This window comes from Octodon degus, unplaced genomic scaffold, assembly GCF_000260255.1.
Source record: "Octodon degus isolate 3935 unplaced genomic scaffold, OctDeg1.0 scaffold00118, whole genome shotgun sequence".
Taxonomy (NCBI): domain Eukaryota; kingdom Metazoa; phylum Chordata; class Mammalia; order Rodentia; family Octodontidae; genus Octodon; species Octodon degus.
The window spans coordinates 434,257-444,131 of record NW_004524694.1 but is presented as its reverse complement, the minus strand read 5'-3'; the positions used below and the strand labels follow the sequence as shown (position 1 = coordinate 444,131).

Here is a 9,875-nt window from a genome sequence, read left to right as displayed (position 1 = left end):
TGAAACCCCAGCCTGGACAGTTAAATTTAGCAACCTAATGAGACTCTGTCTCAATATTTAGAAACAATTTTTAAGGGTTAGGGATAAAGTTCAGTGCACAGGGTCAGGCTTCAATCTCAAACACCCAAGCCCAGTTGCCTATGTGCTGCCCCTCAGTTGGAGCACGAGATATACACACGACCCTCACTGAGTAGGGCTCTCTGGCTCCTAATGCCTGTGCACACCTCTACCCTCTGCATGGGAAACCCCCACCTTCCAGATGAGGCCAGTGGGGCTCCAGACACACAAAGCCAGGGGTCAGGGTCAAGCAGCTAGAGCCAAAGCTTCGGAGTTTACTGTGTGGGGAGAATGCCACGCCTGGAGCAGTTTCATCCAGCAGCGAGACTGGACTGACCCCAGCACTGCCATCAGAGAAAGTTGCCTCGGGAGAGGAATTTCTAGTTCCTGACCTGGGGAGGAGTGGCAGAGCAAGAGGCTTGGGGTTGGGGCCTTGCCTCTGGCTGCACTCTGGCCACTTCACTAACCAGCTTGGCAACCTGAGGAAAAGGTGGGACAGTGGAGCCTCTGCCCTCTGGGTTTCCCTGAGGATCAAATGCAAAGGTGGCGCTGGGATAGTGCCTAACCGGCTGAGTTACTGTGGATCAGTAGCATTGCTTCTAGAGAGGCTCTGGGGCCTCTCCAGCCCCTTAGGGACGTTCCTCAGCAGAGCCGGGTAGGGCTTGGAGGGGAGCCAGTGTGGGACAGGACAGGATGGATGCTTTTTTAGAGCTACCAGACTGCAACAAGGATTGAGGGGGGCAAAAGTCTCAACTGCACACAGCCAGCTTCTGCCCAGCCAGGCCCCCAGCCGGGGCAGGTCGCATTGCAGGGCTCCTCCACCTCACGGCCTTGCCTTCCACTGCTCAAGCCAGGGTGTTCAGAAAGGAAGGCGCAGCAGGGTGTGGTGGCGCACACCTGTGTAACCCCAGCTGCACTCAGGAGGGTGAGGCAGGAAGAATGCCTCAAATTCAAGGCCAGCCTGAGGGTCTCAATATGCCTCCATATTGAGACCCTCAGCTAGCCAAATAGCTCAGTGGATTCAAGCGCCTTTGAAAGTGCCTGCTTAGGCAGACGCAGCAGCCAAGGTTCGATCCCCAGCCTGCCATGCCAGCCCCACCCATGGGGTGTGGGCCTGTAATCCCAGCTCTTGGGAGGCTGAATACAGGTGGATCACTATGAGTCCGACCTATGTAGTGAGACCCTGTAGGCCAGGTACTAAAATACAAAATAATAATAATAAAAAGAAAAAAATCTTATCTATACACATAGTGAGACCCTGCCTGTCTCAAGCACACACACACACACACACACACACACACACACACAGTCCTCTGCTATATGTTGCAGTGCCCGTGAGCAGACTGTCAAAAGTGTTAGGGAACCGATTTCTCTCTTTTAATATTTCCAGGAAAGGGGGAAGATAAATTCTGCAGAAGTCATTTAAAGTCATAAACCTTAAAAATGTCTGCAGCGTGTTCCTCTGATCGAACTTTTCCAGTTGACTCGGCCCATATGACACCACAATAATACAGCCTCCCTGTGGCGCCAGGGAAATGGCACTTTTGAATGTCTTCCAAGTGACATTGCAGAGAGAAAGGTTATTTTTCCTCCATGTCATTGATTTTTTAAAGTGAGTCTTATGATTCTGTAATTAAGAAAAAAATGGGGTCTCTGCTTTTTGAGGTTAGTACTTGGGCAGATTTTTTTTTAAAGACACATCAAAAACACATCCTTTTTCTGGCTTGCTAAGGCTTCTATGTCACAGGAGTGGGGGTAACTCGGTTTGTCACATTCTGAGAATGGGTCCTGAAAGCCCTCCCAAGGATGGGGTCCCCTCCTGGGCAGGTGGCCAGGAGTCTGGCCCCACCCATACCCCAGGGAAAGACTGGTCATTTGAAAATTAAATATAGATGTTTTAATCTGGGCATCGTGGAGCACACCTGCAATCTCAGCACTCCAGAGGCTGAGGCAGGAGGATCACTGCAAATTCAAACCCAGCCTGAACTGCACAGTGAGATCCTGTCTCAAAAAAACCAAATAAATAAATAGACATTTTCTTCTGTTTCCCCAGTGAAAACAGCATGGTAGCTGGAGGGGAAAAAGAACACTGAAGTGGGTGAAGCAGGGTGGAACAGCATTCACCAAGTCAGGAGGCATATCTCTAATTATCAGGGACAAAATGGTACCTTGAGTTGGCGCCCCAGACCTCTGCCCTCCCAGAGGAGGAGGGCAGTGAGGGCAGCCACAGGGGCAGGAAGATGCAAAGAAAAGTGGGGGTAGAGCTGGGGTCAGAGGTCCATGGGAGGAGTGGGGAAAGGAAGGGAGAGCTGAAAACAGGGTTATTAAGGGAAGAAAATTCTAAGGGAGGGAAGAAAATTCTAAGCAGAAGTATGCAACCCGGCAGCCAGCTTCCGGCAGAAGGAGCTGGGTGGGCACAGGGGCCTGTTCCACCAGGCAGAAGGTGCCACTAGGTGAAAGGTGCCAGGACCACACCTTGGCCCTCCCCACACTGACACCCACTGCTAATCACCACTCCAGGGCACAGGGACTGTGGTATTCACATCGTGTAAGGAGCGATGTCATGACTTCTGCCTTTCTGCCCTGTCCCAACTCACAAGTTCCACCTGAGGGCCTGCCAGCACAGCCCAAATGCTAGAGATGCCTTTGTTTCCTCTTGGCCCTGGGGCTCTCAGCGTCCTCGTACCCTGAGCTCTTTCTCCACTGCACTGCTAGACTACAGTCACTCCTCCATGCAGTCACACATTTAGTCACTGTCTCCTTGGCCAAGGTAGAAGCCCCAGAGAAATGCCATCTGTGTTGGTCTTTGCTGACACCCATTGCCAGCACAGAGCAGGCCAGAATGGGCACTTGAAGATTAGTGAACGAATCCCAGTGACCCCCCCCACATAGCCTCCCAAAGAACCACAGAGGAGCAAGACTTACTGCACAACTTGTTCTGGAATACTGAGGTCAGCGACTCTATCTGGCTGAAGTTCGCCACCAAGAAGACATGGTCCTCATGGGGTTCACTCCCAATGGCCTTGAGTGTGTTGAAGTCCACCTGGCCCACGCCAATGGCGAAGATCAGGATGCCTGTGTTCCGTGCCTTTGCAGCCACTTCAGCCACTGAGTCCTGTGGCCTCCCGTCTGTCACAATCATTATGACCCGTGGCACATTCTCCCTGAGGGGCCGGGCGCCCTCTGCTTCTGAGAAGGCAATGTTCAGGGCATACTGGATGGCCAGCCCCGTCATGGTGCCTGTGGACAGATGTCGCATCCTCTTCACAGCCCGCTCCACCTCCGACCTCCTCTTGAAGGTCTTGAGGGAGAATTCGTTCTTGACCGTGCTGCCATATTGGAGCAGCCCCACCCGGGTGACATCAGGACCAATGTCCAGGAACTGCAAGATGTCCACGATGAACTCCTTGACCTTCTCATAGTCGTGAGTGTTGACACTGCGGGAGCTGTCGATGATGAAGACCAGGTCTGCCCGCTTATTCGCACAAGAGCTCTCTGGGGGAAGAAGAGAGGCCCAACATATTAGAGGAGAATTAAGGACTTAGAGCAGATGGACTATTGTCGGAAATCTAGAGCTGATGACTAGCCTCCAGAGTGCTGGGTTTCTTACCCACTCTGGGAAGTTATAGAGAGATAGGTAGATAGGTAGGTAGGTAGATAGGTAATACATAGATAATAGGTAGGTAGATAGGTAGGTAGGTAGATAGGTAATACATAGATAATAGGTAGGTAGGTAGGTAGGTAGATAATACATAGATGGTAGGTAGGTAGATAGATAGATAGATAGATAGATAGATAGATAGATAGATAGATAATAGATACCCTTGGTTATAGGTAAGATTTATAGACATGCTTATTTATCTCTAGAAAAAACATCAATGCAATTTTTAGGTGGCCAAACACATGATCAAGGTCAAAACTGCTTTATTACTAGGGCTAGCCAGATAGCTCAGTGGATTAAAGTGCCTGCTTAGGCAAACAGAGGGGCCGGGGGTTCGATCCCTGGCCTGTTGTGCCAGTCCCACCTCTGAGGTGTGCTGAGACTGTGAATGAGACTGGGTGTGGTGGCACATACCTGTAATCCCAGCTCCTGGGAGGCTGGAAAGAGGAGGATCACTACAAGTCTGATCTGCGTAGTGGGACCTGTAGACTCTACTAAATACATTAATAAAAATTTTAAATTACTTTATTACTTGCTGCATGGCACAAAAGCTTGGCAGGGCACTGGAAAGAATAGAAAAGCTCACATCATCAATGGGTTTACCACAGGGAGCAGCTGAAATTGGAAATTGGCCATCTGTGTGGGGGCAAGACAAGGCCAAAGTGCTACCTCAGTCCTGAGAAAAACATCTTGCTTGAGACAATTCAGTCATTAGTTGCTAGGCAACCCTGTGTGCATGATACTAACTTTGTCACAAGTATAAATAAACATCTTTAAAGTGGTTGTGCAGTGGCTCTTCTCCCATCTGGAAAGAAACCACCTGACCTCAGCTTTCATCTCTTGTCTTTATTTTATAAATCCCCTTGACATTTTTCCCCAGGACCATAGAAAGCCCTATGGGTCTCAGCAGTTCACAGTCAATGTAGGAGGACATAACTAATGGAACGATGAATCAGGAGCTAGAGTGAAAATGCGGTCTTGACAGCAGCTATTAAGAGAACAGGATGTTAGAGATGAGACGTGAGATCTTCTAGAGGCAAAGCAGTTGGATTAGAAAGAAGGGGCAGATGGGGAGGCACACATCCACTCATGTGCTCCCCATTTCATGCTATGTGATGCCCTGGCTACCTCGGAACTCTGCCAACAAGAAGCACACAGCCAGATGTGGCCTCTTTACTTGGCTCCACCATAAACCTACATTCATTATAAAGTTACCCAGCCACAGGTCCTTCCTTACAGTAACAGAAAGTAGACTAACATACTGCCTTTAGCTGACCCTAGTTCCCTTCCCACCCCCTTCCTGGACTTTGTGTCTAAATCAGGATTTTAAAGGAATTAGAAAAGGGATCTCAAATGCTTGCCCTAAATTTCAATCACCACAGCTGCAAGGCAGAGAGAGAAAGCCAGAAATCAAACAGTGAAGCCAGTCATAAAAATGGGAAGCAGGAAAGACCCATGAGCTCATCCTGTCCAGGCCAGCTTGCCAGGCTGTGACTCGTCCTGCATGCCCGCACACACCTCATCACAGAGCCCCCCATCTGACCACTGTGGAGGAGGAGGTGCCTTAAACCCCAGCACCCTGGCCAAAAGTCAGCCTCCTGCTACACCTGCACACAACCCTGGGGACAGCAAGAATCTAAGGTGAATTCTCAAGCAGACCCACCAACTGGCTTCCAGGACCAAGAAAAGCTCAACATGCATCTGACATTTGTAGGAGGCGTTAAAATCTTTTTCCCCAGAGCCCTTTTACCACAATGGTCTCATTTCATTTGCAGGATAAGCTACTAAGAAAATAGCCAACGAGTATCATACCCATTGGATGGATGAGGATATGGAGACAGAGGGAGTCCAAAAAAGACTTTGTCTTTCAGAAAACGGAAAATATATGGAGAGGACATTAATACTCAGGACCTCTCTGGACAGCTGCAGGAATATCAGGAAATGAATGAGGAAAGAGCTAAGATGGAGCCGGGAGTAAACTCAGTACTGGCGGAGGCTGAGGCAGAAGGATTCCAAGTTCAAGTCCTGCCTGGACAATTTAACATGACCTGGTCTCAGAAAATAATGTGGGCAAGGGATCTAGCTCAGTGGTAGAGAGCCCTGGGTTCAATCCCCAGGACCACACCAAACTAAACAGATCCAATATGGTAGCTGTGCTGTGCCCACCCTCCTGCCTACAGTCCTCCTTCCTTAGTCTGCACTGTGCCCGGGCTACAGCTTTCAGCTCTGTAGTTGGTGCTGCACCCAGACATGTGTTCCAGAAGGGGTACAGGATGGAAAGGCAGGCAGTCCTGTGCCCTGAGAGGCCCTTGGCAGTCATGTTTCTAATTTTTCATGGTGGCATCCATGGTAAGCATCTGGAAGATGATAGACCCAAGTCCCAGGAAGGAGGACACCCCAGAATACAGACAAGACCCTCTCCAAGAGGCCCTGACCTGCCCATACTTCCTGTCTGAACATACCCTGCCATATGGCCTGGTGGTCTCCACTTGCTGAGGACAGCAGGGCCTGAGCTTCAACTCTTCCCTGAAGGAGGCTGTTAGTCAAAGGCTCCTTTACCGAGAGGACTAGCCCCTGGACTGTGTATCTAAATCAGGATACAAAGAGATACCCTGAGAACTTTCTTTCTCTGGACATCTTTGGAAGCAGAGGGTTCTCCCTGGCCTGGGGTTATTATTATGGGTTTTAGTCATGGTGAGACACATCTCAGTAAGCATCACAATCAATTTAGAGGGAAGCGTGGAAGGTCCATGTGGAATTGTATGCAAAACTGGATGGGTTCCCATCAAAACAAATGGCTAGTTTCCACAACGTCTGGACGGTTACAGAAATACCGCAATGCTTCAAAATGCTGTCGGAGGTTCCAAGTGGGTTGTGGTTCTTAGTCGAAATCAGCAAATCCTGGCAGCCCTAAGTGACCAAGTTTTCTTTAAGAAAACTTCAGGTCCCCTGAGGGCTCAGAGCCACGGTTCAGCTTGTCCCTGGAAGGGCTGGTGTAATGGTTCTCAACCCTGAGCTTGTGGCCCAACTCCCTGGGGAGACTTGCTAACAGCTAAGATCTGGAGGCCACACCCAGGAGCTTCTGGTTCAGTAGGTCTTGGAGAGGCCACCTGGAAATAACATTTTTAACATGAACTGGGGTGTAGCTGATGACAATGGCCCAGGCACTCTCTGAAAATGACTACTCTAGGAAATGGAGATGGTTGGGGTTCTATTATTCATGAGGGGCTTTTTTGGTTTGGAGGTTTGTTCGATTGTTTCCCTGATACTGGGGACTGAAACAAGGGCCTTGAGCATACCAGGCAAATGCTCTACCACTGAGCTACACCCCAGCCCTAGAGAAATCTCTGGAGTACCAAGTCCTGTGAATCTTGGCCTCACTGGCTTGCTCGCTGTTGATTCCCCAAGGGCAGAAAATGCCTCACGCACCTTTGAAGCCATGCAATTGGAAGTACACTAAGCCTTCAGCAAATATCTGTATGATTAAAGGTGAGAGGCCTCCAGGTAGAAGGGCCTGAGTCAGAGCGGTCAGTTCAAGGACACCGTGACAACCATGAAGCCCAAAAGCTCTAGAGCAGATGCTAATGCAGGCAAAGACTTTTAGGACCCAAGTCTTTGTTATTTTATGAGGGAGCACAACCACTTTTGAAATTTTGGTTCATGGAATTACAGAATAATAAAATCTTATGGTGGGGTTCCCAGAAGGATCCAAATCACTCACTTTATGGAAGGAGAAACTAAGGCTCAAAGACACAAGTACCCTGCAAGGCCTCGTGGCTCATCGTTGCTAGGTCTACAGCGGGGCTTTTTCTGCCATCTTGTGCCTGGTGCCCCTGGTAAATTCCCAATATTGTCAGCATCACCACAGGAGCTTTGTAAGTACTTGGGATTACTCCAAAATATTTCCATGAAGAGCCTTGTAGCTTCTCCCTAAGGATCTACTGAGAGATGTTTCCAGAAAATAGGCTCTCTTCCCTGAATTACTCTCCCCTGGTTCTGATGAATGACCTCCTTGTCCCCTAGGCCTGGAGGAAGAACAGGGATCTTTCTGTGGCCCCTACTGCTATCTGGAAAGCTTGTGGTCACACAATAAAATGTCATCCCTCTGGCCACAAAGCAAGGATCTGGGCCATGTCAACAGCACTTGCAATTCTGTCAGCTCGACTTACAGTCCATCCTCTGGGCAAAGGAGGGTTTCTTGCCTTTCAGAGAAGGAAGCTGAGTCAGGACAACTTAGAGCAACATTTCAACCCAGCAGGATGACAGCGTGCCACTTCAGAACCACTTGTCCTCTGAGGGCTGTGGCCTTGTTAATCAGCTGCCCCTGCTCTGTCTAAACACAGTTGTGGCCTGTGACCACACAGCAAATGCTTTACAGCATCTTCTTGGGGAAGTCAGAGCATGCATGGATGGGAAGGGATGTGAATCTCTGTGATAAGGGGAGAACAGCGTCATCCAGAGGGAGCTCTGAAGTCCTCAGTGCAACAGCAGAGCCCTGTCATCCCAGCACAAGTGCCACCTCTGCCATGCTCTGTCCAAGTGGTCTCAAGCATCTCTAAGACCTCTCTGACCTGCAGTCCCTTCCTCTGTAAAACACAGATAATAATTCCTCAGAAGGCTGTTGTGGGACTCAAAGGTAATAGCGCACTAGTTGGTTGGTTGGTTTTTAATTTTTGTTGTTTTTTGTTTTTGCATTTAGGACAGGGTGTACAGGGTGTTCAGGGTCTCACTGCATAGATCAGACTTGTAGTGATCCTCCTGTTTACGGCCTCCCAAGTGCGGGGATTACAGGCATGTGCCACCATGCCCAGTCTTATTCTTCTCAGCGTGTCTGGGGCGGGGGGGGGGAGGGGGGACTGGCATGACAAGCCCAGGGATCCAACCCCTGGCCCCTTTGTCCGCTTGCAGGCACTTTAATCTGCTGAACTATTTGGCTGGCCCAAGTTTATAAATCATTGTTAGTTACTTTTCTAGGTGCTGAGACAAAATACCTGACACCCACGAGTGAATGGAGGAAAGGCTTGCTGGGCATGTAGTTCATAGAAGTTTCTGTCCATAGCTGGCTGGCTCCAAGGCAGGGCAGCTCAGCAGAAGAGAACCAGCTCATGGTGTGGCAGGGCGGAAGCAGTAGCCTTCGTTCCACGTTTCCCTTTCCAATAGGCCTCAGGCCCATTGGTTGGTGCCCCCACACCCAGGGTAGGGCTTCTGTCTTCTGTAAATCCATCACCTACACCCAGAACAACTGTGCTAAACCAAATAGAGGATGAATCCCGTATCACACACCCAGATCTAATCACCTCTCCAGAGCCCCACCAATGAGTGCATGAGCTCTGGGGGACATCCAGCTATGACCATAAGAATCCTATTAGTGGGCACTTCTTAAGGACCAGAACTTGTTTGGAATGCTTCTGACGCATTGGCTTTGCCACTCCTCACATTCACCACAGGGTACAGGAAGGTGCTGTCCCCATTTTAGAAATGAGGACCTCAAGCCTAGAGGGTGAGAGAACTTGCTCAAGGCCTTCTGACTAGGTAACAGAGGAGCTTGGATCTGAACCTGTCTCATCTCAGGCACTGCTGCTCTGAAGGGTGTGGCATCCAAGCTATGCTCATCCCATGAAGGGATTTTGTCCTTTTAAAACTTTTCCAGGGGGGCCGGGGAGATGGCTCAGTAGGATAAGTGCTTGACTGGCAAATGCAAGGATCTGAGCTCAATCCCTGGTTCTGCAAAAAAAAAACTTTTCCAGGGGCCCGGGGAAATGGCTCAGTAGGATAAGCGCTTGACTGGCAAACACAAGGATCTGAGTTCAATCCCCAGTTCCACCAAAAAAAAAAAAAAAAACCCAAAAAACTTTTCCAATCCTCAAGATACACCAGGGCTGCTGGCTGGGGGGTCAGCTCTTCCTTGCTTAGACTCGGCCTGAGAGTGTGGCCCAAATCTGTCTGCTTCCCTCCAAGAGCCTTCTCCTCACTAAATGCCTACTTGTGTTTCTACTGAACTTCATAAGACAATGAAAACTGAAGCTTGTCTCCCAGCATTGCAGCAGCCCAGGAAGCTGGCTCACCAGCTGTTCACACCCACAAGCACTTGACAGGCGGCCATTCAGAGTCCAGGAAGAGCCAGCTCTGGGGAGGTGGTGATGGGACAGGTGTGATG

The 9,875-nt window shown here is 49.6% G+C and overlaps 1 protein-coding gene across 1 annotated transcript in view; it reads right to left on the bottom strand.

The window, feature by feature from the left end:
- Positions 1–7,500, bottom strand: part of Matn2 (matrilin 2) — an 86,908-nt gene extending 79,408 nt beyond the window's left edge. The window contains exons 1-2 of the mRNA XM_023699948.1: positions 7,479–7,500; positions 2,983–3,597 (exon numbers count right to left, since the gene is read on the bottom strand). Coding sequence (XP_023555716.1) covers positions 2,983–3,597; positions 7,479–7,500 — 637 coding nt within the window. The remainder of the gene's footprint in view (positions 1–2,982; positions 3,598–7,478) is intronic.
- Between the last annotated feature and the right edge of the window lie 2,375 nt (positions 7,501–9,875).